The sequence below is a fragment of the Lagopus leucura genome, unplaced genomic scaffold, assembly GCF_019238085.1.
Source record: "Lagopus leucura isolate 7727_CA_CO unplaced genomic scaffold, USGS_WTPT01 Super-Scaffold_100018, whole genome shotgun sequence".
Lineage (NCBI taxonomy): Eukaryota > Metazoa > Chordata > Aves > Galliformes > Phasianidae > Lagopus > Lagopus leucura.
In genome coordinates, this window is record NW_024962272.1 from 13,799,015 (window position 1) to 13,823,375 (window position 24,361).

Consider the following 24,361-nt stretch of genomic DNA (forward strand, 5'->3'; position numbering starts at 1 on the left):
AAAGTTAGTTCATGTTCCTTGTAACATTGACAACTCCTTGTATGTGCTTATAAACTGGTGCTATTAATAACAAAATCTCAACTGCGCAAAATACTTACATTTTCAACCAAGTGACAATAATAATCTGCTGATGTGTAGCCAAGAGCTGATATGAACGTACTGGTTTCAGCCTCGTTTTTTTCCCATTTAGAAGAAGAAAGGAGATGGCACAGTAAGTTCTGGAAGAAAGGAACAAAAGAACAATGCAAAAAAGTATTAGGATACAGTATGCTTAGGTAACAGCTTTCTAATTGCACAATGGTTTCCAATTCCAGCCTATTTCCCATGGCACATGCATTGGTTCAGTGGCACTTCAGCTGGGCTCAAGCTACCTTATTTTCTTTCTCTTGCAGGGATTTAGGGCAGTCAGTTTGTCCATGTAACTGCACAATACTATGTATCAAGCTCTCTCTCAGATTTCCATTGTTATGACTGGTGATTCCTCTCTTAGCATGACCACTTGCTTGAAAAGTTTGTTGAGTTGAGCACATTTACACCCATTACACTCCCATCTGCTCTCATGCCTCTAGTAAAGACTTCCAGATTCTGGAGCTCCCCTCGAGCAAATATCTGGGCTGCTCTGTTGCTCCTTTGGAACTCTGTGTGAGAGTGCACATCAGCCTAGGAAAGTTGTTCTCCTTCTGTCTGGGTTTCTGTCTCAGCCTGGCAGTAGTAGCAGGTGGGCAATATTTTTGTTTCAGTAGAAGTAATTAGAATAAGTTGTATTCCATGTGTGATATATTAACATGAGAGAAGATACAATCAGCAAAAGCACACCAGAGATACATGAAAAAAATCACCATCAAAAGAAACAACAAGCACTTGGACATATTATTTATTGTACTTTCATATAGGATTGTTTTAGAACCTTACAGACTTATGTTAAACGTGCAAATATTGTTGTCTGTTAGTGTCAATGTTTTTTCCCGAATAGCCTGAGCTAGGAGAAATTGTAGTTCTACCGCCACCTAGTGACTTTTGTGAAGATAGAAGTCAGAAGTCAAAGAAAAGAAGTCAGAAAGTGCTGTGAGATCACGGTTTCAGAAGTATCTCAGAAGTAATTTCTGCATTCTTAACGAAAAAAAAAAAACCATTTAAACGGGGATTTTCAAAAAGTACACATTTCTAAATATGATTAAAAATTCTAAAATCTATTAAGTTGCACAACCTCCAAACATGTCTTGATTAATTTATTAATATAGAACCACAAATTGTATTATTTTCCATTGTAACTATTACTCAAGTTAGACTTCATTTTCAGAACACTATCAAAGATTCAGTCAAGTAGATCCTACAAAGCAGTATTTCTTGCTTGTTGCTTGTTTGTTTTGCATGCCTTTGGTTTGTTTTCCACATCCTCTTTTTCTGCGCACATCACTACATCCCTAATGGGATTTTGTAGATTAGTTTTTTTCTGAAATATCAAACCTCCGAGTAGCCAGAAGGATGCAAAGGAAACAGGGGCAAAGAGATGCTGTAGTCAATATGAAAAGAGGTATTCGATATATAAAAGAGACTTAAATACTAAAAGGTGAAAAACATTAAAAATTCAACTATACGTCTTAGATACTTCATTTTACAGGCTGTGTCACCAGCGTAAAGCCAGAGAGATACTTAAATGCAAGTAAGATAACAAATTTGGAAACAATAAAGCATTTATCTTTATGTATTTGGGTTTAAATGCTTTCTTTGGTGCAAAAGATGTCTTAATTTCAGCAGGGATGGGAACTGTTTTCTTTGGAGCATCTGGTACGATGCTATGTTTTGGTTCCAGGAGAAAACAATTTTGATAGCACACTGATACTTATAGTTGCTGCTAAGCAGTGTTGCACAGAACACGGCCATTCACAGCAAAGAACCCAAGGAGCTGGGAGAGAACTGAATTAGGACAGCTGACTCAAACTGGGCAAAGGGATATTATTTACCACATGACATCAAGTGGAAGGAATTTTGAAGGAAGTGGGAGTTCACTGCTTGGAGGCTAGCTGGGCATTGGCTAGGAGGTGATGAGCAATTGTTTTTGCATCTTTTCTTATATACATTCATATACATTTACATATATATATATATATACATATGAATGCAGGAAATATATATATATATATTCCTTTTCAGTATCTTAGTAAATAGTTTTATCTCAATGCACAAATTCTTCTTTGTTTTTTCCTGATTGTCTCCCCATCCCTGGGCAGGGGGGATAGCATGTGAGTGACCACGGTACTCAGCCACCAGCTGGGTTAAACCACAACAAATGTCCAGAAATTCTCCTCTCCAGAAAATGTAACTTATTTGTACTCCTAACTCTGTTTATACATAATGACTTATTACACCTATATATTTCATTAGGTATGAAAGAAAGCAAACATTCACAAAACACTTCTACATTTACTTAAGACAGATTGTTTCTTGAAAATGTGATGCTTTAAGTTATTCCATCACTTCATCTTCTAACAGCACACCTGTACACAAGTACAAAAGAGAGGAAGGGGATTGATATCAGCCAGAAATCAGCTTATACCTAAACTAAAAGGCAATTATATTTCTTGTCTTTATCTCAAGCCTTAAAGTTCACAGACAAGTGTCTAAATTCCAGTGATTCTCAGACCTAAAAGAAAGTATCATTAGTTACTTCACATCATGTGAATGGGGCTTCAGAATGGGGTCAGAACCAGACAGCTGTGAAACTGAGGAGTTTCTTACACGTAAGCTTCTCCTTTCACTACCAAAATAAACTTTTTGAGAAAATATTATAGAGAAATCTAGAACATTTTGGAGGATTTTGTTAAAAAGATTCTTATAGAATGCTGGAAATATTGAGAAGTCATAATAGGTTCCATTATTGTATTACAAAGCATTGTGAAACTAACATAACTATGTAATTGCTACTGCATGGAATCCTAATATCAGAGGTCAGTGATTTAAGACTAATCAGCTTTAAGGAACAATTTGAAACCCAGAAGAAGGTACTGAAGAATATGATGGGATGTGTCAATATTAAATGCAGCGTTATGCTCATGGTCACAGTCACAGATTCTAATCTAATTCAACAAAGAATACAATTTGAGATTTACACAATTGTGCATTATTTCCAGCAGTAAATCAGTTCACACTCACTTTTCTAAGTCACTTACACCATGTTACACAAGGCAGAAAAATAGATGAATCTGTGGCCAAAGTGTTTCACTAAGAAGGTGTCACAATTCTGGAAAATTATCAGAAGTCAGGCATACCTGTGATATTAGTAATTATTTATTTCTGTTCTAGCTCGATTTCACTCATCATTGGTTCAATAGGACACAAAAGAGGAAATTATCTTAGTTCTACTTGAATGTGAATACATACAATACATGCAATCCCCACAGCCTTGGAATTAAAGTTCTCTGACTTTTCTACTACACAGGGAGGTCTGCTGCTTCCTGGGAGCCCAGGTTCAAAGAGGTAAGGAAGAAATTTCCTTCCTTAGTACAGTCCTCGGATTATTCCCTATTCCTGTTTATTCCCTATTGCTGTTTCAGGTAGGCAGTGATGAAATAGGAAGAACTTCCCTAGGGACTATGAAGAAGGATTTCAGAGCCTTGGGAAGACTGGTCAAGGATTTGGAAGCACGAGTTGTGTTCTCTATCCCTCCAGTTATAGGGAATGAGGAGACACTGAACATGATGGGATTAATACTTGGCTCTTAGCCTGGTGTGCCTGGCAGGGGTTTGGATTTTTAGATCTCAGCTCGATTTACATGAGACCAGGTCTGCTGGCATTCAATAGAAATAGCTTATCCCACCAGTGGAAAAGGGTTTTACAGTGGGAACTGGGAAGACCATCACTGGTGGAAATGGGTTTTACAGTGGGAATTGGAAAGGTTCATTGATTGAGCTTTAAACTCAACCAATGAGGCGTGGGGATGGTGGTGAAACTGGGGTTACTAGGAAGGAGCCTATACGTAACGTGCCAATGAGTGTGGGAGGGGGATGTGCTAGTAATATCCCACAGTCTTGTGTCTTGGTGAAGGAAGAGAAGGACTCACCTTTTTGTACAAAGACTACAGAAACACCTGAGTATGGTCAAGAGGGTATTAGGACTTCTCCCACTCAGAAGGTGGCCCAACTCTGGTGCATTTACACTAATGCACACAGCATGGGTAACAAACAGGAGAGGCAGAGGCCACTGTGTGGTTGGAAAGCTACGATATAGTCGCCATCATGGAAACATGGTGGGATGACTCACACAGTTGAGCACTGTGATGGATGGCTACCAACTTTTCAAAAGAGGTAGACGAGTCAGGAAAGGTGGTGGTGTGGCCCTTTATGTTAAGAAAGAATGTGAATGTATGGAAATTAATGATGGTGATGAGGGTAGAGAGCTTAGGGGTCAGAATAAAAGTGAAGGCCAACAAGAATGACATTACTGTGGGAGTCTGCTACATGCCATCCAAACTGGATGAAGAGGTAGATAAGATACTACAGTTGGGTAAGGCCTCAAGGTCTCTACCACTTGAACTCGTGGGCTTCTTGAACTTTCCAGACATCTGCTGGAATTATAATACAGCAGAAAGGGAAGAGACCCAAAGGTTCCTAGAGTGCATGGGAGATAACTTCCTGACACAGCCAGTGAAGGAGCCAACAAGGGAAAGAAAAATCCTGGACCTGCTGTTTATTAACGGAGAAGGTCTTGCAGGAGATGTAAAGGTTGGAGGCCATTTGGAGCAAAGTGATCACAAAATGATAGATTTTTTTATCCTTGTTGAACCACAGAGGGGAGTCAGCAGAACTACCACCAACTTCTGAAAGGCAGACTTTGGTCTTGGACTTTCAGACCATGGTTGAGAGAGTCCTTTGGGAGGTAGTTCTGGAAGGCATAGGGGCCCAGGAAGGCTGGGAATACTTTAAGGAAGTTATTTTTAAGGTGCAGGAGCTGACCATCCCCAAGCCATGGAAGATGAGCTAGTGGAGAAGGAAACCAGAATGGCTGAACAGAGACCTTTGGCTGGAACTCTGGAACAAAAGGGAAGTTTATGGTCTTTGGAAAAGGGGTCAAGCTGTTTATGAGGATTACAAATACACAGTGAAGCTGTGCAGGTAGAAAATTAGAAAAGGTAAAGCCCAGCTAGAACTGAACTTGGCCACTAAGGAAAACAATAAATATTTCTATAAATATATCAACAGTAAGAGGAGAAGAAGGGGGCTAGGGAGAATCTCCATCCCTTGTTGGATGCAGAGAGCAACATGGTGATCAAGGATCAGGATAAGGCTGAGCTACTCAATGCCTTCTTTGCCTCAGTCTTTAATAGTAAGACTGGTTGTTCCCTAGGCACACAGCCTCTTCTACTGGTACATAGGAATAGGGAACAGAATAGGCCCTGCATAATCCACGATGAGATGGTTTTTAACCTGCTCCAAAAGCTGGACACTCACAAGTCCATGGGGCCAGATGGATTGCACCTTAGGGTGTTGAGGGAGTTGACGGATGTGGCTGCCAAGCCACTCTCCGTCATCCTTAGACAGTCCTGGCTAACTGGGGATGTCCCAGTGGACTGGAGACTGGCAAATGTGGCACCCATTTTCAAAAAGAGCCAGAAGGATGGTCCTGGTAGCTGCACTCCTATCAATCTCATCTCAGTGCCAAGGAAGGTTATGGAACAGATAATTTCAGGAGTCATCATGGAGCAATTAAAGTCAACCAGGGATCGGGCCTAGCCCAGTCAGCATGGCTATGTGGAATAGTAAATTCTGCTTGACAAACTTGGTATCATTCTATGACAATGTGATCCACTTAGTGGATGAAGGTAAGGCAGTCAATGTGGTCCACCTGGCCTTTGACACTACCTCAAAACATCCTTGTGGAGAAGCTGGCTGCTTCTCACAGAATGATAGAATCGCTCAGTTAGAAAAGACCTATCAGGATCATAGAACTGCCTGGTTGGAAAAGACCTTCAAGATCATCAAGTTCAACCACAACCTAATCATACTACCCTAGCTCCAGCAATTCACCACTAAATCATGCCCCCAAGCACCACATCCAAACAGTTTTTAAACACATTCAGGGATGGTGACTCAGCCACCTCCCTGGGGAGCCTATTCCAGTGCTTAAAAACCCTTTCTGTATCCAACCTAAATCCCCCCTAGTGCAACGTTAGGTCATTTCCCCTCATCCTGTCACCTGTCACCAGTGAGAAAAGACCAACCCCTACTTTCAATGCAATCAGCTTTCAGGTATTGGAAGAGAGCAATAAGGTCTCTCCCCAAACTAAACAGCCCCAGTTCCTTTAGTCACTCCTTGTAGGGTGCATTCTCCAAGCCCTTCACCAGCCTTACTGCCCTTCTTCAGACCTGCTCCAGCACCTCAATTTCCTTTCTGTATTGAGGTGACCAAAACTTAACGCAGTACTTGAGGTGGGGCCTCACCAGTGCTGAATACAGGGGCAGGATTACTTCTCCTGATCACCCCACCATTCCAGATACATCCTAGGATGCCACTGGCCTTTTTGGCCTCCTGCGCAAACTGCTGGCTAATATTCAGCTGACTGTCCATCAGTACACCAAGGTCCCTTTCTGTCAGGCAACTTTCCAACCACTCCTCCCCCCAAGCCTGCAGGATTGCCTGGGGTTGTGACCAAAATGAAAGACCTGACACTTGGCCCTACTGAAACTCATATAGTTTACCTTGGTCCCTTGGATCCAGTCTATCCAGGTATCTCTGTAGTGTCTTCCTCCCCTCTGGTAGATCAACATTCCCTCCCAACTTGGTGTCATCTGCAAGTTTACTGAAAGTAGACTGAATCCCCTCATTAAGATCATTAATAAAGATGTTAAATAGGAGTGGCCCCAGTACTGAGCCCTGGGGGACACGACTGATGATTGGCCACCAATTTACTGGATTTAACTCTACTGACCACAACTCTTTGGGCATGGCCATTCAACTAGAGTTTCACTCAGCAGAGGGTATGCCCATCCAAACCATGGGCAGCCAGCTTTTCCATGAGGATGTTGTGGGGAACAGCGTCAAAGGCTTTACTGAGGTCAGGCAGACCACATCAACAGCCTTGCCTTCATCAACTCAGTGGGCCTCCTTGTCATAGAATGATATTAAGTTTGTCAGACAGGATCTACCATTCATGAACTCATGCTGACTGGGCCTGATCCCCTGGTTGACCTTCAATTGATCTGCAGCTCTCAACATTATAAAGATTATCAAGATATCAATACAGGTTACTCATGCTTTGATGTTGTTGTTTTTAATTACAGGACTACATGACAAGTTCTATACTAGTATCTGTATTTGTGTAACAACTATCCCGGAATTTATGACACAGTTTCAAAGACATTCCAGGGAACCAAACAAAATGATTTGTTTCTGGAAACCTCTCAACACCCTCTCTCTAAAGTATTTATGATTCTCAGCATCTGTGAAATCAATAGGAACAGGATTTTTTAGACAGAAAAGATCGATGGTGTCACTGGGATGAGCCTATCAAACCTGATACTAATTAGGGTTTCCCAGTGACACTGTTGTGTTACTTTTGCTAACTTAGATGACTCCATCAAAGCAACAGGTAAATCAGAATGGAACAGAAGGAGCTGTCACTTTTTCAGAAGAATGTTTCTTCTTACTATACTATCTTTCAAAGTAAACTGCCATTGTTTTTTGCAAAGAGATCACTAGTAATACTTCACTGAGAACTATGATCTATATGAATTTGTTGGAATACACACACAATGGATGCCCAAGCATAAATTTCTCAAATCTATACCAGTAACAAGTTTATTTCCAATCTTTCCATCCAGTTTGAAAGGAACTAAATTTTCTCTACTTTGCTAAGAAAAAAAAATGGGTATAATAAAAAATGAAATAAAATTTACTCAGGGTAGTATTAGAAATAATTTCTCTTTGCATTTTATCAGATTTTGAAATGAATATTTCTTGCATGGCAATTATTTAAAGAGTCTGTACATCAGTTTTGCTCTCAAGTGCTTCTATACTGTCAGATGGTCCACTGCTTTAAATACAGGGCTAGAATACAAGAAATCTCATTCTACTTCCAAACTGGCTCTAAAAATACCTCAAAACTATGTAATCAGCTACAACATTAGCAATGAATTAGATCATCTTTCATACAAAAATATAAAAAATATAAAAAGCTGTATGACACATTTTATTTCTTTCCTTAAAGAGGCAGCATCCTCACTTCAAAAATTAATTTCCAAGTTGTTTGGAAAGACCACAGATCTTGGGAAGCAAGGTAAACACATTGCTCTGACATGTTTAAAGCTAAGCTCATTCACAGTGGCCAAGTGTATAAATGACAAGGAAGCCTGCTCACGCAGACTGATGAAACACCAACTACTTATGAAACCGATTTTGTCAGCAGGATGCTAATGTAATGCAATTCATATTACTTCCAAGTACTTATCCAATCTTAACAAAGTCTTTTACTTTTAATTTTGCTTATAGGACCTGTTGCTCACTTGTTCCTAAATTCCAGGAAAAAGACAGAAAATAAGTTTTCCACAAATCAAAATCAAAGAGAAAATGTGTACAACATTATACATACTTAATATGTATAGGCTTCAGAGCAGTATTTTACTTTAAGCAAAATTCTTTTCTAATGAATTTATATAAACCTTAATGTTTAAACTAGGGAAAATTATATGACACACATTTGTTAACAACTTAATTATAACAAAAATGTGAGTGTATTTCATAAAACAGTAAAAAAAAACAAAACAATTCTTTAACTACTTACCAATGATAACTATATTAAAATCTCCAATTTCTCCCTTAAGATTCAAGCATATTTCAAATAGACAAAATGCCATACCACACACACACACGTTTCAGTGATCAGCCAATCAACACAATTCTCTCTATAACAAAAGGAAAATATACAAGTAACTACAGTAAGGTTTGCACAAATTACTTAATTTTCAACATAACTTTAAGCTTAAAATATTCCTCCCTAATTTCCTGGATCAGGGCCAAAGTGCCTAAATGTAGGATGGAGTGGAGTCTTCTTCCCAAGTTTCTTTCTGATATTTACTGTTAGGAAGTTTTTTTTTGTTTGTTTCAGCCTAGTTTGTAGATACACATCCTTTGAATTTATGGGATGGTTTTATTAGCTAAATGTCTATACCAGAACATTAAATAAAATTGTTGGCCACAAGCACAAGGCTAGGTTTTGTTGACACTTCTCATTTTTCTTACTGCATGAAGTGACAGTCTGAAATCTGCCCATATCTAAATCTCCATTGATAACCATGAAAGATTAGCTGATGGTAAACAAATTACTCTACTAAACACTCCTACAGAGACAAAGGTTTTGGCATTCAAGAATCTGATCAAGTTACAGAAAATCTACAGATGAATGACTAGACTTAATATTACTTAGAGTTTAAAATATATATATATATTCTTTCACAAATTAATGCTGCCAGATTTACATTAGTTTGAATAGTTTGCATTAGTTTGGACAGGAAAGCATGGATTCCAAGTTCTCCACACCATACCTGATACAACAGTGACCAATTTATTTAACTTGCTTTCTACAGTTGTAATTACAGTTTGCTTTTTTAAAAAATAATAGATGCAAAAATAGACAAAAGGAGCATGAAAACCTACAAGTAAAGCTTACAGGCAAAAAAAAAAAAAAAAAAAAAATCACTCAGACTGATATACTTCTTTAGAAATTAATGCATGCTATGAATTCCATTCATCTTGTTGATACATGTAGCTCATTAAAAAGATGATGCTTACATTTTTCCTTCTGATTCTTAAAATGGAAGAAAAGTGTTACATTCTTTCATGCAATTCAAAATGAACCTGATCCTAATTTCCAAGTGGTATGCAGTAAATATAATTATGGGAAAGGAGGAGGAAAGTTGCACTGTTGTTCTCTTACCAATTTAAGCTCGGTTAACTTCTGCGAGGCTAACACAGGAAAAACATGTTGCACTACTACTGTGGCTAAGACCACACAGCTTTGTAATGGATGAGTTCCAAAGCCTAAGTTCCATCTGCAAATCACTAACAAAGCCCTTGGAAATCATAAAAAAAAAAAAAAAAAAAAACAAAACTTAGAAACTGTGGGCAAACTTTGAAGCTATGCTTGGTCTTAAACAGAAAAAGCAGTTTCCAATCTCCTCCTTTCTTACTCCTCACTTTAAAAAACACCTACCTAAAAGGCACTATTACCCTCTGTATTAGAGAGAACATTGCTGCTGAAATAAAACACGCATTTACACTAGCTTACAAAAGGAAATTCAATACTTTTACCAGAGTCAACCATAAATCTCTTTTTTCAGCCCTCTGGCTTAAGTAGCCAGAGATTTAGAATCAATTTCCCTCTTCCCTCCACAAATTTTAAAAGCCAAAAAGCAAGTTTCGCACACAGTAATTCTTCAAATCCATGAACGAAAAAAAAGGAAAAAAAACAAAGATATTTATGTTTAGGAAGATCGAATGCATCATAACATTGTTTTACTTTTTAGTTTAAATCTATGACTTCAGTAATTCCTAGAAACGTATAATTTATCAGTAAATCATCAATAAATATTTATGCTTGAAATTGGTCTGTGTTGCAACTAACTCAGGATGATGCTTCAGAGAAATTGTTTTTACACAGTTGTTTTTGGACTTGAAGAAGTGTCAAATTGCTCAGTGTTAAGGAGAGAAAAATGTTCTTGAACTTTTTGCAAAAACATACAAAATACACATATAGTGATGATACAATAACAGTCACTAATTACAGTAGGCTGAGAAAAAGTCTCTACAGCCAACAGAATTTCTTCAGATGCTTCTTTTACAGTAACAAATCATTATTCTTTTCTAAAGCCATCTGGCGCTACTGAAGTGCTTTAAGAAAGCTGGCTGGCTGGCTAGCAAATTGCAACACTTTCTGTTAAAGCTCAAGGAGCCTTAGAGAAAAAACAGAATCCTTCATTTCTTGTTTTGAGATACTTAGCTTATGTTTACTTTGGCCTAGAAACTAAGAAATTATTTGTTATCTTGGCATTGTTAAAAGAATTACCTATTTGAAAAAAAAGGATAGGGGTCTGTTTTTCCCCCAATACAATACATGTTAACATTCTATACTTAATCAGAAGAAAGTGGTAATAAAACCAAGTATTGCAAATACTTTTACATCCTTCCAAGCAATTGTCCATGGGTGGATAGAGAATGTCCAAATCAACTTAGAAAGTTGATTCACAAAATAGTTAATGAGAAGGCTAACTAACAACTTAAATGCATAATATTCAATTGTTCAGAAATCACCTAGAACTCCTTCAAGTGAATTTCCAAAAATTGAAAGAACAACAGAAAAAAATATTTAAAAAAAAAAAAAAAAAAAAAAAAAAAATTGTGTCAGTAACCTCAGTAAAACTTTGGGACAGTAAGCATCAAAGCCAAAGTGACAAAAGGCATTAGGAGAATTCATGATCTGAGGCCAGAAAATTTTGTGGAACCAGGTTATAACGTCCTGTGTACCGCAATGCAGACACTCAGAGCGGGACCATGGAGCGTACAAGATAATTAGTCAATTCCTGAATATACTGCATAATCATCACACTTAGATGTTGTCTGTTAATGAGACCTTTTTCTGTCGTTATAAAGTTTTAAAGACGAATCTGTATCGAATTTCTCAGTTACTTGATTGCAGTTTTCTTCTAGATTCTCATTCAAAAGCATTAGTTTGGATGCCTTCTGTGTTTTATCCATGGAACATTTTAATTTTCTTGCTTCTTTTCCGTCTGTTTGTTTATTGGCTGATGTCTTCTATTCACCCTCCATTGTATTTATTCTACTTGTCCAGTCTCGTATCTTTCCTTCTGTTTCAAACATGGATAGAATAGCCTATGGTCTTTATTTCATAAGCATTAAATTTCTTTAAAAGAAAAACATGGTAGTAATAAAGAAGAAGATCTTATTTGCAGAGAGCAGACATGGAACAGATCACATGCTAATCTTACATTTCCCACCTGTTTAATGACAAATACACGCATTACTAGAACACGTTACTGAAATAGGCAACAACTTACGAAAGACATTAAAAAGCTTCCAGTAAATAAAGGCTTTAATTTATCATTATAACTTTGCAACTAAAACATGATTTAGTTATCAACGAAAACTAACTTCACATTTCAGTGATCCTAGAGCAAATAAGAACCTCCGCATAGTATTCCTGAGAGAAGCAGATTTCACTAGGTGTGTATCCAGCGTAAATAATTACACATACTGACACAGCTGGTGCAGCTGAACAAACACACTGAACAATGATTCCAAAACTGCCCCATCTCTGGCCAACATATGTTGCATGTACACATAACATACATATGAGGAGACAGGAATAAGAACGTCAGCAGCTCGGAGAAGCCTGTTCCCCTTTCCAAGTTAATCTGTAGGACACAAACAAATAGCAGAAATGACAAAAAAAAAAGTGCCATTATCACTCATTATTCCCTCAGGGCATGCTGCAAAGCAAGCAGACTTGGCTTTCAAAATGAATTTTTACCATAATTTAAAAGCTGAAATGTCCTATATCACATTAGGAATTGATAAGTCTTTGGGCTATAGTCAATAATGTCAGATTAGTAGTACACACAGTAGTGTGTATATATTTTCATTTAACAATCTTCCGTTCTCTGCTTGATTCAAAGGAAAGCTAACTTTAAACTAGGTGTTATCCAGGGCAAGAATTAATATATTTCTTTCACACTCATTTACATATTTGAGTTCTTGAATCTCCAATCCTCCCTTGCCACAGGCAGGGACACCAACTTCCCCATTTAATACTAGACCAGGCTGCCCAGGGCCCCATCCACTCTGGCCTTGAACACTTCCAGGAACTGAGCACCCACAACCTCTTTGGGCAGCCTGTTCCAGCACCTCACCACTCTCCCTGTAAAGAACTTCCCCCTAACATCCAACCTAAATCTTCCCTCACTCAACTTAAAACCATTTCCCCTTGTCCTGTTGTTATCTCCCCTTTCAAAGAGTTGATTCCCTCCTGTTTGTAGGATCCCTTCAGGTACTGAAATGCTGCTATGAGGTCACCCCGCAGCCTTCTCCTCTCCAGGCTGAACAAGCCCAGCTCCCTCAGCTTGCCCTCATATGGGAGATGCTCCAGTCCCCTGATCATCTTTGTGGCTCTCCTCTGGACTCTCTGCAACAGCTTCCCAGGAAAGGGAAACAGGGAATATAAAAGGTTTTTTTAAAAAAATTGATCATACTATGTTTTATGTCAAAAGTGAATTCTTATGGTCAGAAAACAAAAAAATGCACAGTTTTAAAATAGCATATATTTTAAAGAAAGAAAACTTTCTGAAGAGTGTATACGTATTATATACTACTGATTTGCTTCTAGAAGAATTTACTTGGTAGAAAGCATGGCCCATATGATTATGGCTGTCAGAAACAAGCAGTACAGGGGAGTGGCAAAGAGAAGCTATACTTTCTCAAAACTGAAGACGTTGAACATCTGTGGAACGCTGTTTACTTAATTATTTTTTTTTTTATTTTATTTTTTTTTTTTTTACAACTGCTGTTGCATAGAGAATGGATTATCTGAATTGTCTGCAGACTGTGACCACCCATGCTATGGGAAGTACTATGATTAAAGAGTTCTGTGTTCTAGTATCTGCCAGTAAAGCCTGCTTTGTGTTGTAATTATTGTACTGGAAGTCTTCGTATAATCTATTGCATGTGTTGCAGCAATTTATCCAACAAGAAAACCATTGAAGATGAATAGCAAGTTATTTTGATATGCACAAGTATTCAAAAACTGAATACTTTAACTATTTGTACTTTAGGTTTGTTAAAATATTTTGCCTTACAACCGGTGTCATAGTAAAGGCAGATTGACCACCAAAACAGTCACTTTAACTTTCTTATCTGAAGATACAGAATGTCACATCACCTCTTCACCTTACATTTTTACAATAAGCTTTACATCTTTAAAGCACTATGTGGCTAGATACCGTGTGATTTTTGGATTAGATACAAATCTAAAGAGCAATAAATTATTACAAATCCCTCTATTATTTTGTCATGTGAATACATATATTGAAAATCTCCAAAGATCCTAGATTTCAATGCATTACAACTTACTCCTTTTCCTTTAAGAATGCTCAACAGTTCATATTAACAGTAAATTTGAGAGAAATAAAGACCTAAACATCAAAATTGTTTTCATTCAAATTCTTTTTCAATTGTTGGTTGTAGTTTTCTTAGCAGAAAATTCTACTTCAAATTTTATTCTTTGCTTTATGTAGTAGTTAAATTTGAAACTTGTATTCCAGACGTTCTCCTGATGTGTAGTGCTCTATCATCCAAAACTAAACAGTATGATGCTGTTGCTGGAAGCACAACACATGGCTGTTATTGTATTCTTCCCAATCAAATTTATGAGGCAGGCTGTACCACTTCAACAATTTAGCCAGGAGTTGGCTGCATAGATGCCCCTACGAAAAGAATAGATTGTCTACTGGCTGTAAGTACGAAGAGTTATACTGAACAGTATGCCACTGCCAAACAAAGGAGGGAAGAAGGATGTACCAGAAGCAGGGCTGAATGAAAAAATTCAAGGATTGTGTAAAAAGCCCATTCATCTCCACCCACTCCAGACAACATCCTGAGGAAAAGTCTTAGATCCCTTTTGGTATAAACTTTTGATTGCAAGCAAAGTTAAATTCCACATACAGTGACTAAGGAAAACTGCCACAAAGACTCCAGAAGTATTTTCCAGGGGGAAAATACAGAAAAAAATGAGTAGGAAAAGTATAAACAAGATACCTACTGTAATTACCATCATATGTCTTTCATCTGAAGGAATACACTACAATCTTTGCAGTACCAAAGTTCCTGATGATTATTTGCACAGTTTAGAAGAGGAATGACAACTCCACTTTTCCAAACATGCCAAAAAAGCCGTCAGATCCTTAAAACCACAAAAGTGAGTCTCAGAAAGTGATTAAGTAACTTTGAACTACTCTGGCCTCCTGGAGACTTCACATTTTCCATCTCTACCTTGGAAGCATGCCCCTTGGAAAACAGACCTTATTCTTTCCACAACCACTATGAAAAAGAACACAGATCCCCACTTGTCTCCAGCTCTCTTAAAATGGCATTAGTTTCTAATTATCTTGCATTTTACCTACAGTTAAATACTACAGTAATAGTATTACAAACATAAGAAGTAGCCTAAAGTAACTATTTATTTGTCTTGGTCTGAATATTCCTAATTAGAAGGGAGAAACAACAGTAAAGTTTCAAGCAATGTATCTGAAATAAAAGCACTTTAAACCTTATTTTCTATGAAACATTATTTCTCCTTTAATTTCTTCAATAATAACAGATGAACTATGCTCATAATATTCAAATATTTCAATTTGGCTTTTAATTTCTCACTTTTTTTTTAATCTTCTCCATATTACCTTAAATTCACATCTCATAGAAAAGCTTTTAGAAAAACCTTTTATATTTGCTTTTAAAAAGTAAGAGATAGTAAGTTAAAAAAAAGTTATAATTTATATAAATGTTATATTTGGATTATTCTTATCATGTTATTTCCTAATAACAACATTTTGTGAAGCATTCCTGCAAAGAACTAGTAATGTCAATCTCCCACAGTGAGGTTCACAGCTGTTCTTTCAATGAAGGAAACATATATTCCAGCCCTAGATTAACTGTGCATGAAAGGAGACTGTTTTTTTCATTGCTTACCTAAATTACCAGGCTGTTCAAAATGTATGACATGTATGTGAACCTGAGGTGCTGATGCATTTTCTGACACTTATTTGTCTTGACGGAAGAGAACAAACTTGTTGAGATACACACTGACAGAAAGACATTCACAAAAGGTCCTGAAGAAACCTGAACATCCGGTCATAGGCATGAGCTATTACAAAGTGCGGGTACATACTGCATCTACGTTCATTAGGAAATTTGAAATTGGAGTTTGAAACTCTGCTTGGCAGAAAAAATAGCTCAATTAGAATGTAAATTAATCAAAATCACTCATAACACTCTGCAATGCCTAAAAAGTAGCCCACTGATCAGATGGAATCAAGGCCTCTAGAATTCCTATGTTGACCTCAATTAGAACAAGAAGAGAACACCTGGACAGAGAATGTTCTTAAGGTGAGTTATGTTGCAACTCATCTTCAACCACACAAGATGCTCATTCATCTACCAAGATAAACTACATTCTTAAAAGCTTTACTGCAGCACACTGCAGTGAAGTAGGTAACCAAGCTGAATGAGAAGGAAAAACAAAGTGTTGTGATTTCAAAACTCATTTGGAAAGGAGATACTTTATAGTGCTCTGCTTTAACTGTTTTCTGCTTTCATATGAACTTCAAGATTGTGTTGAAGGCTTTTTTTGCTATTTGAAAGCAGTACAAGTAATTCCTGTTTCATCACTGAAACTAGTGGATAATCTCAACCTGTGACAGAAGGGAGAATCACTTTCTAGTTGGGTAACAAAAGATGGTACGATACCATATGGTATTTGGAGGTTGTGTTGAGGGACATGGTCTAGTGAGAACTACTGCTGATGAGTAAATGGTTGGACTGGGTGATCTCATGGGTCTTTTCCAACCTTGGTGATTCTATGATATTCCTACCTGAAACTAAAGATACAGAGTTGGACAAGAGATGGGTAGTCCTAAAAAAATCAATTGATTAGTTAAGACAAGAAAGAATAGTTTTGCAATATGAAAGATACTGTTTCTGACAAATACTGATATTACATTCTGGAAGCCAAAAAATCTTACCACTTACAATCTTCTTGGAGTCCTATCACAGACTAGCACCTCTCAACATCAGAGATTTACAGAACATACTAAGATGAGGGAGACTGGTACCGAAAGTTTACAGACTAGACAGAATGAAGTAGCTAAGAAGTATGGTGGAAAAAAAAGCCTTGCAGTCACATCTTGTACTTCACTCTCACATTTCATATGAAGTAAAGAATTTCCTCAGAATGTGGTCTTTTCCCAAAGTATACTGAGTACCCATGGAAGGAAAACAATATCACAAGACAAAACTTTTTTTTTTTTTTTTTTTTTTTTTTTGTGATTAGCGTTGATATCAAAGAAGAAAGGAGAAAAAAAGGTATCTGTAATACGGAAATAGAGAGGAAACAGGAGAGAAAATAGTGCAATAAGCATAGAGTAACCAGATAACCTTCTTCTTCACAGTGTTGAAGACAAGCAGAAACAACAAGAAACATTTCATATGTATATACGCAGGTAAATATATTCTGTATTCAGTCCTGCTGAGGCTGCACCTCAAGTACTGTGTTCAGTTTTGGGCTCCTCACCTACAAGAAAGCAAGGCATCAAAGAGTGTGTCCAGAGAAGGGCAATGAAGACAGTGAGGGATCTGGAGCTCAAATCTTATGAGAAGCAATTGAGAGAGCTGGGATTGCTCAGTATGGAAAGGAGGAGGCTCAGCAGAGACATTATTGCTCCCTACAATTACCTGAAGAAAGGTTGTGGTGCAGTGGGGGTCAGCCTCTTCTGCCATGTAACAAGCAATAGAACTAGAGGGGATGGCCTCCAGTTGCACCTGGGGAGGATTCAGGATGTTAGGAAATACTTTCTCTGTGAGAAAGTGGTCAGGTGCTGGAATGAGCTGACCAGGGAGGTGGTGGAGTCACTGTCCCTACAGATGTTCAAGAAGTGTTTAGATGTTGTACTGCAGGACATGGTTTAGAGGGAAATATTGGTGATAGGACTGCATGATCTGGGAGGTCTTTTTCAACCTTGGTGATTCTATGATTATATAGCTTATATATATATATATATAATATTATTAAATTATAGTATATATGTGCACGTATGTTATTTATTTTAAGAAAAATTTCAAGCAAAAGACAGTGATGCAGGAATAGTGTTCCAAAGTCACTAGTAAAATGCTCTGATTTGACAACACTGTTGTAAGTTGAGATAAAAATGTCATGGAAAGACTAGATGCAAGCCCTGCTAAACCTTATTACTAAGTTTAACATTTTCAAAATTATAAAACAAAAATAAAAATCATTCTCACATATACATTTTTCTTGAATCATTTCAGTTTGAAGGGATCATTTAAAGGCCATCTAGTCCAACTCCGCTGCAACGATCAGGCACAATAACAGCTAGATCAGGCTTCTCAGAGCCTGGTCCAGCCTGACCATGAATGTCTCCAAGGACAGGATATCTATCACCTCTCTGGACAACCACATGTGTTGTAAAAAACTTATTTCTTGTATTCAATCTCCTTCTTTTAACTTGAAACCATTTCCCCTTGTCCTACCACCAGTGATCCCTCACATCCACATGTGTAGCATTTTGCATTTATCTACATGGAGATTTATCTGTGCCTCTATATGCAATCTCACACATGCAACGGACATGTCTTTTCAACTAATCTTCATTCTTCGTACTCTTAGATGTGAAACTAATCAAAATAGTTGATCTGCCTCTGATTTTTGACTCCCAAGGTTTTTCCAAATGCTTACTGGATTTTCTAGTAAACAGAAATTATCTTCAAGGTCTGAATTTAGGTTTGTAAATGTTATACTTAGAGCTGACAAGTGTTTGATTTTTACATTTATCCTCAAACCTGTACCCCTGCTTGGCCATAACTGGTTTATCATCATTTCAGCTGAAGTTTTACTCTCACAAACAAAAAGGACAAACATTTTACTGCACAAAGTATGGCCAGTGAAAGAGCAGGAGTTCTTACTATTTTGTTACACTCATTTTATAAACAGTAGTATTCTCCCACATTAATCTCAAGGCTGTAACGTGACTGTGGTGCTACTATCTCTTTTTTTTGAGAGATGATAATAAGCATTGTTTTCTTTAATTCTGTGCAGTTGTTACAATTTTGAGAAAAAGAAGGGAAGAATTATTAAACAGCTCTGCACAACATTAAACTTAAAATAAAGGTTCAGGCACCTTGACTGAGTACAAAGGCTCCATTCAAAAAACTCTACGCAGTCCATCCACACGATACCCTTCCTCTTAGCACTGCCTGACAATACAAAATACCTTACAGGTATGTTACCTCTACGTAAAGACATTTTTTGCTTGTTTTGTTTAATTCAGAAGTCCTGACTCTTTCAAAATTGGTTCGGTGCTTCTAATCCTATGCTGTTGCTGGGTTTTGTGGTTTCTTTTTTCCTGCATATTCACAGAACTTCTTTATTTTCAAACATGTTGTATGCTCTGATGAGACAAACTGACTGCAGTATGCAGTCAAATGACCGACAAGGAAACAGAAGCAGTTTGCACCGTAGAGAGGACTGAACTTGAAAACGTGTTCTCTCTGTTTTGCTCAAAACAACTACTAAAGAGAACTTCAGATACAAAATTGAGAAATACATTTCATTTTTGCCCTTATAACTGGAAAATATACTTAAAGCAGCTCTTCCTATTTAGAGATATGTTTCCTCATTATTCCTTGATTTACAAGCCAAACATTCAGGTTTCTTGGATGCCTTTTTGATGGCTCATCAACTTTAACATGTCAAATAAATCCATGCTTCCCATCCTGTTCACAGGATATGAGCCTATGTAAGATTTAGAACTGGATTAAAAATAATGAGCACATTGACAATTGCATTGCATAACAATGACATTTCTAAAACCACATTAAGTTTGAAGGGCTTCAATGCTCTGATCAAAAATGAATTTTAAGAATGTCCTGGTTTTGACTGAGGAAGAGTTAGTTTTCAGCTTCCTTTGTTCTCCAGGCTAGTTACAATACCTCTTGAGAATTCTGAATATCATTAGTTGTTCAAACCAGCATATTCCTACTGCTAAGTTCTCTAAAGCTGTTTTTGGTTTTGCTGAAAGTTGAATAACAATTTGAGCATATCACCCAGGGACCTACCCTGAAGCAGGAAGGTTTTGGGTGGCAAGGCGTGTAGGAGGACGTAAGGATGTGGTTATGTATCTCTGACAATTGTCATCTGATGATTTTGGAATTAATTCCTGAACAGCTGTGGAATCCTAAAGAACGGGTAAATACTAGCAATGCCAAACAGCTACAGCTCGCTGCACTTCCCAAGGTCTGATCTGTGCCTATCAAACAATGATGAACACTATTCAGCACCCTTAAAGGTAAAGGGAAGGAGATAAGGAAAGTGTTCTTCACTGTCTCCTACACAGAATGAGTCTCCAAGTAAAAAGGATGGAAAATGTTAGATGGAAATAGTTACTAGATTCCAAGAGATAGATAGTCCCTCAAGTACAAGGACAGCTATACTTAATATAAATACCACACAGAATGTTCATGGACAGTATAAAGTAAGCAAATGTTACACTGTATAAACTGACAAAAGGAAAAGCAGGCATAAGCCAGACCTCAGAGGTGATAAACTACAAGATAGCCATTACATAAAACAACTTTGAGAGCAAACTAATGTATTTTGAAGTCAAATTAATCAACATTAGGACCAACAACTATTACACAAATTCAGGACTTAAACTACAGATTTGTTCTAACATACTTTGGTCAGATCTGTCGTCATCTCAACTCTTAGAGCTATATGTGCAGAAAGGACTCTTGAGTTCAACCTAGTGGTCAGCTCAGCACCACCACAGCTGCTTGCTCACCCCTAGTAGATGGGGAAGAGAAATGGGGAAAAAACAGTAGGAGAACTCATGAATTAAAAAAAAAAAAAAAAAAAAAAACAAAAAAAAAAACAAAAAAAACCTCCCCAAACCAATCATACAAAAACAAGTGATATACAGTGTAATTACTTGTCCCCCGTAGACTGATGCCCAGTCAGTACGTAAGCAGTGGCTGCAAGTCAACTTGCCCAGTTTTATCTTACCATATGGTACAGGACACCTCTTTAGACAATTTGGGTCAGCTGCCCTGGTTCTGCCTCCTCCCAGCTCCTTGCCCACAGCCAGCTCCTTGCTGGCAGGGCAGTGTGAGGAGATGAAAAGTTCTTGGGTCTGTGCAGCAGTGCTTAACAACAACTAAAGCGTGTTAACACTATTCTCATCCTAAATCCAAAATACTACTAATGCCACTAATTTGGTCTGAGAAGCCCAGACTAACTTGGCTTTCCTTTAGATGAAGGATTTGCCTTTACTTGTCAGATTTGTCATGAGGATGACAAGTTGAAGGCAAAACTAGCACATAATCATAGAATCATAGAATCACAAGGTTGGAAAGGACCTACAAGATCATCTAGTCCAACCATCCTCCCATTGCCACTGCTACCACAAGCACTAAACCATGTCGTAACTCCTCATCTAGACACCTCTTGAACACTGCCAGGGATGATGACTCCACCACCTCCCTGGGCAGCCATTCCAGTGCCTGACCACTCTCTGAGAGAAAAAGTTCTTCGTTCCGTCTAACCTAAACCTCCTCTGGTACAACTTGTGGCCATTCCAGGTTAATTGCCTGGGAGAAGAGGCCAAACCCCTCCTCATCACAGCCTCCTTCAGGAAGTTGTAGAGTGCACTGAGCTTCCTCCCCTGAGCCTCCTCTTCTCCAGACTAAACAATCCCAGCTCCCTCAGCCACTCCTCATAAGACTTGTGCTTCAGATACATATGACACTAACTTTCTCAGCAAAATACAGAGATGGAATCAGGAAAGGCTTCAATTCTATTACCATTAGTATAAGCCCAACAAAATCTAAATTGCCCTACTGTTCAAAAACAGTAAGTGAGAACGTATGTTTGTATAGGCACGCACACTTGCGTGAATGTACATATTGGGAATCTCAAAATAAACAGAGTACCATCTGCTGGTATTGGTGGATTTTTTTTTTTCCTCATTTTATTAGTTTTGAGTCTGCAACTCACTGCAAAAGACTAACTCTTATCAAGGTATCAGAAACAAAATAATGGATGCTATGTTGTAGCTATCTTCGTGAGAATAATTGGATGCCTACAGCAAACAGACCTTTGAAACTATTGTGAAAAAGGTGACTTAATGAACTGAATATAGGAGCAGTAAACCTAATAATGTAATGAGAGACACACTAAAAAAAAAAAAAAAAAAAAAAAAAAGGCAAAATAGCTACAAAAAACCTGCACTGCTCAGTGTACTGTCTGTAATTTCCACGAGGAAAGGAAAGGTTGCTTATTTTGATTTTGTTCTTCCAAGTTCTATCTGCATGGTGAATATTTCATTGTAACAAATTCAGAACAAATAATATATTCTAAATAGTTTGTGTACAACGTTTAACACAAGAGATCCTCACACACAGGCTCTCTAGATACCAAACATGCAATAAACATGAAGAATTATGGACAAGAAAAGGCAAAAGATAGTCCACTGCATAAATTATGTGTACAGGAAATCAGGAAGATTACTAAATTCATTTTCTTTCTAGTGAGTATCGTGAACTGTTGCTAGTAATCTCAAGAAATCTTAACACAATTCTCAGCAGTGCAGGTATCAGTAAGGCAATAGTGAAGCTGGTTTCTAATCTAGAGAGATATTATTAAACAAAAATGTCAACATTCCTTTAGAAGAATATGTACCAAAATGTTATGAAATGGAAAACTGCATATATAATATAAAATAAACATTTGCATTTACATAATACGAAGAATGCCATCTACTGGTATGTAAGAATATACAATACTGACTGAAAGCTATAATAGGAAGCAACAACACTGCCATTATGCTGAACAGTGCATGACTGTATCCAGTCCCAAACAAACCTGTATGCTGCATTTTAGCAACCATAGATAAGCTATACATCTGCACAAAGCAGAAAGGAGAAAATATAGTAAGAACTACAGAGTCTACCTCCCTTTTTGATCTTCTATTTCCCTTAACAGCTATTTTGATACTTCTATAAAGATAACGAGAATTTTTATTTCTTGAAGACAATCTAGTCTCCCTCAGTTCCTTTGTATTTTATGGTGATGCCCTACTGTCCTCACTACGCTAGAAATACAGAAACTTATTGTTTAATGAAATTGTTTGTTTCAGAGGCAATTCATCCCAAATAGAAGACAAAATACGTGAAAGCAAGTACAAAAACACCTCCAGTCTCCAGTCTTTCCTTAACATGACCTCTTTACTTTTTTTTTTCACATCTGGTCTCCATAACTTCACAGTAGCTCCATCCGTGCCTATTTTCTTCTTTTTTTCTTGTAATACTTCTATTTCAATTTGTATGGCATTTCCTTCGAAGTAAGAAAGTAATCCTGCAAACTTCCAATAATTCAAAAGAATTCAACTCTTCCTCAACAACAACAAATAAAAAAAAAAAAAAAAAAAAAAAAAACAAGTCCACTTAAGTTCTAAAATTTTAAGTTTTACTTTGCAGAACTCCAATTTTTATAATAAAGTTGTGTTCCTTCTACTTCTGAATATTGCTTCCTAACAAAAATGTCACTAAATGAAATTATTGAGAATGACAAATTTGTAACAATTCATTAGACAGTTGAAGTTTATAGTGAGAGGTAACTACACACTTCAGTGCAGGTGCATCTGTTCCAAGAAGTAAATCACATTTCCATTTTCAGCCATTGTTCAGAAATCATCTTCTCAGTGATAGATTAATTAATCTCAGTCTTAGATATAAGAACAACATCCATTAAATGAATGCTCTTATAAAAGAACAAAAATATTGAGACAGAAAGAACAGGCTTTCAAAGAGCATTTTGCTGAAAATTCTGGCACTGGTTCAGAACTAGGGGTGAAAGATCAGCACTTCATTAATTGAACAAACTCAATTAAAACTGTAGTTTAATCAAAAAGTCAAGATGATAATTAAAAAAAAACAAACAAAAAACAGGCCATTAAGAGAACATCACTTTAACACTCAAACATCCTGTTCTTAATTGTCAGTAAATTTCTTGTTCTGGCTTATTTGAGAAGTAGCAACATACTGCACAGTGGTTCAGTACAATTCAAAGATACCATAGACAGAACTCTACCAAATTTAAATTAAACAAAAAGAATGTGAGGGTACATCCAAAGTTCAGAATGTTGAAGACCTGCCATTCTTCTGAAAAACATTTCCACTCGAATGCGTTAATATGATATCTCCTGATATATCTGAAATAACAGAAACCATCACCGCAATAAATAAGTGATTCATACAAAGCTCTTTTTACCAGAAGCATTTGAGTGTTGCTTTATAAGCAGATTTACGTAACACTGAAAATCAAACTATTTACATGCTTGCTATTCAAAAATAATTTAAGAAGATTATATTGAAGTTCTGGCAAATACCCTATTTCCCTAAAAATCAGGGAAACTCCAGCAAGCAAGTGTTGCAGTTCTGCTGCAAAGTCTGCATTTGGCAAAATGGAAATCCTTTTTCTGAAAAAGAGACATCTCTTTTCTCATAGAGCTAT

At 37.2% G+C, this 24,361-nt stretch overlaps 1 protein-coding gene across 1 annotated transcript in view; it reads right to left on the minus strand.

Moving 5' to 3' along the window:
- FANCC (FA complementation group C) overlaps window positions 1–24,361 on the minus strand; it is an 85,222-nt gene that overhangs the window by 30,156 nt on the left and 30,705 nt on the right. The window contains exon 5 of the mRNA XM_042877545.1: window positions 99–218. Coding sequence (XP_042733479.1) covers window positions 99–218 — 120 coding nt within the window. The remainder of the gene's footprint in view (window positions 1–98; window positions 219–24,361) is intronic.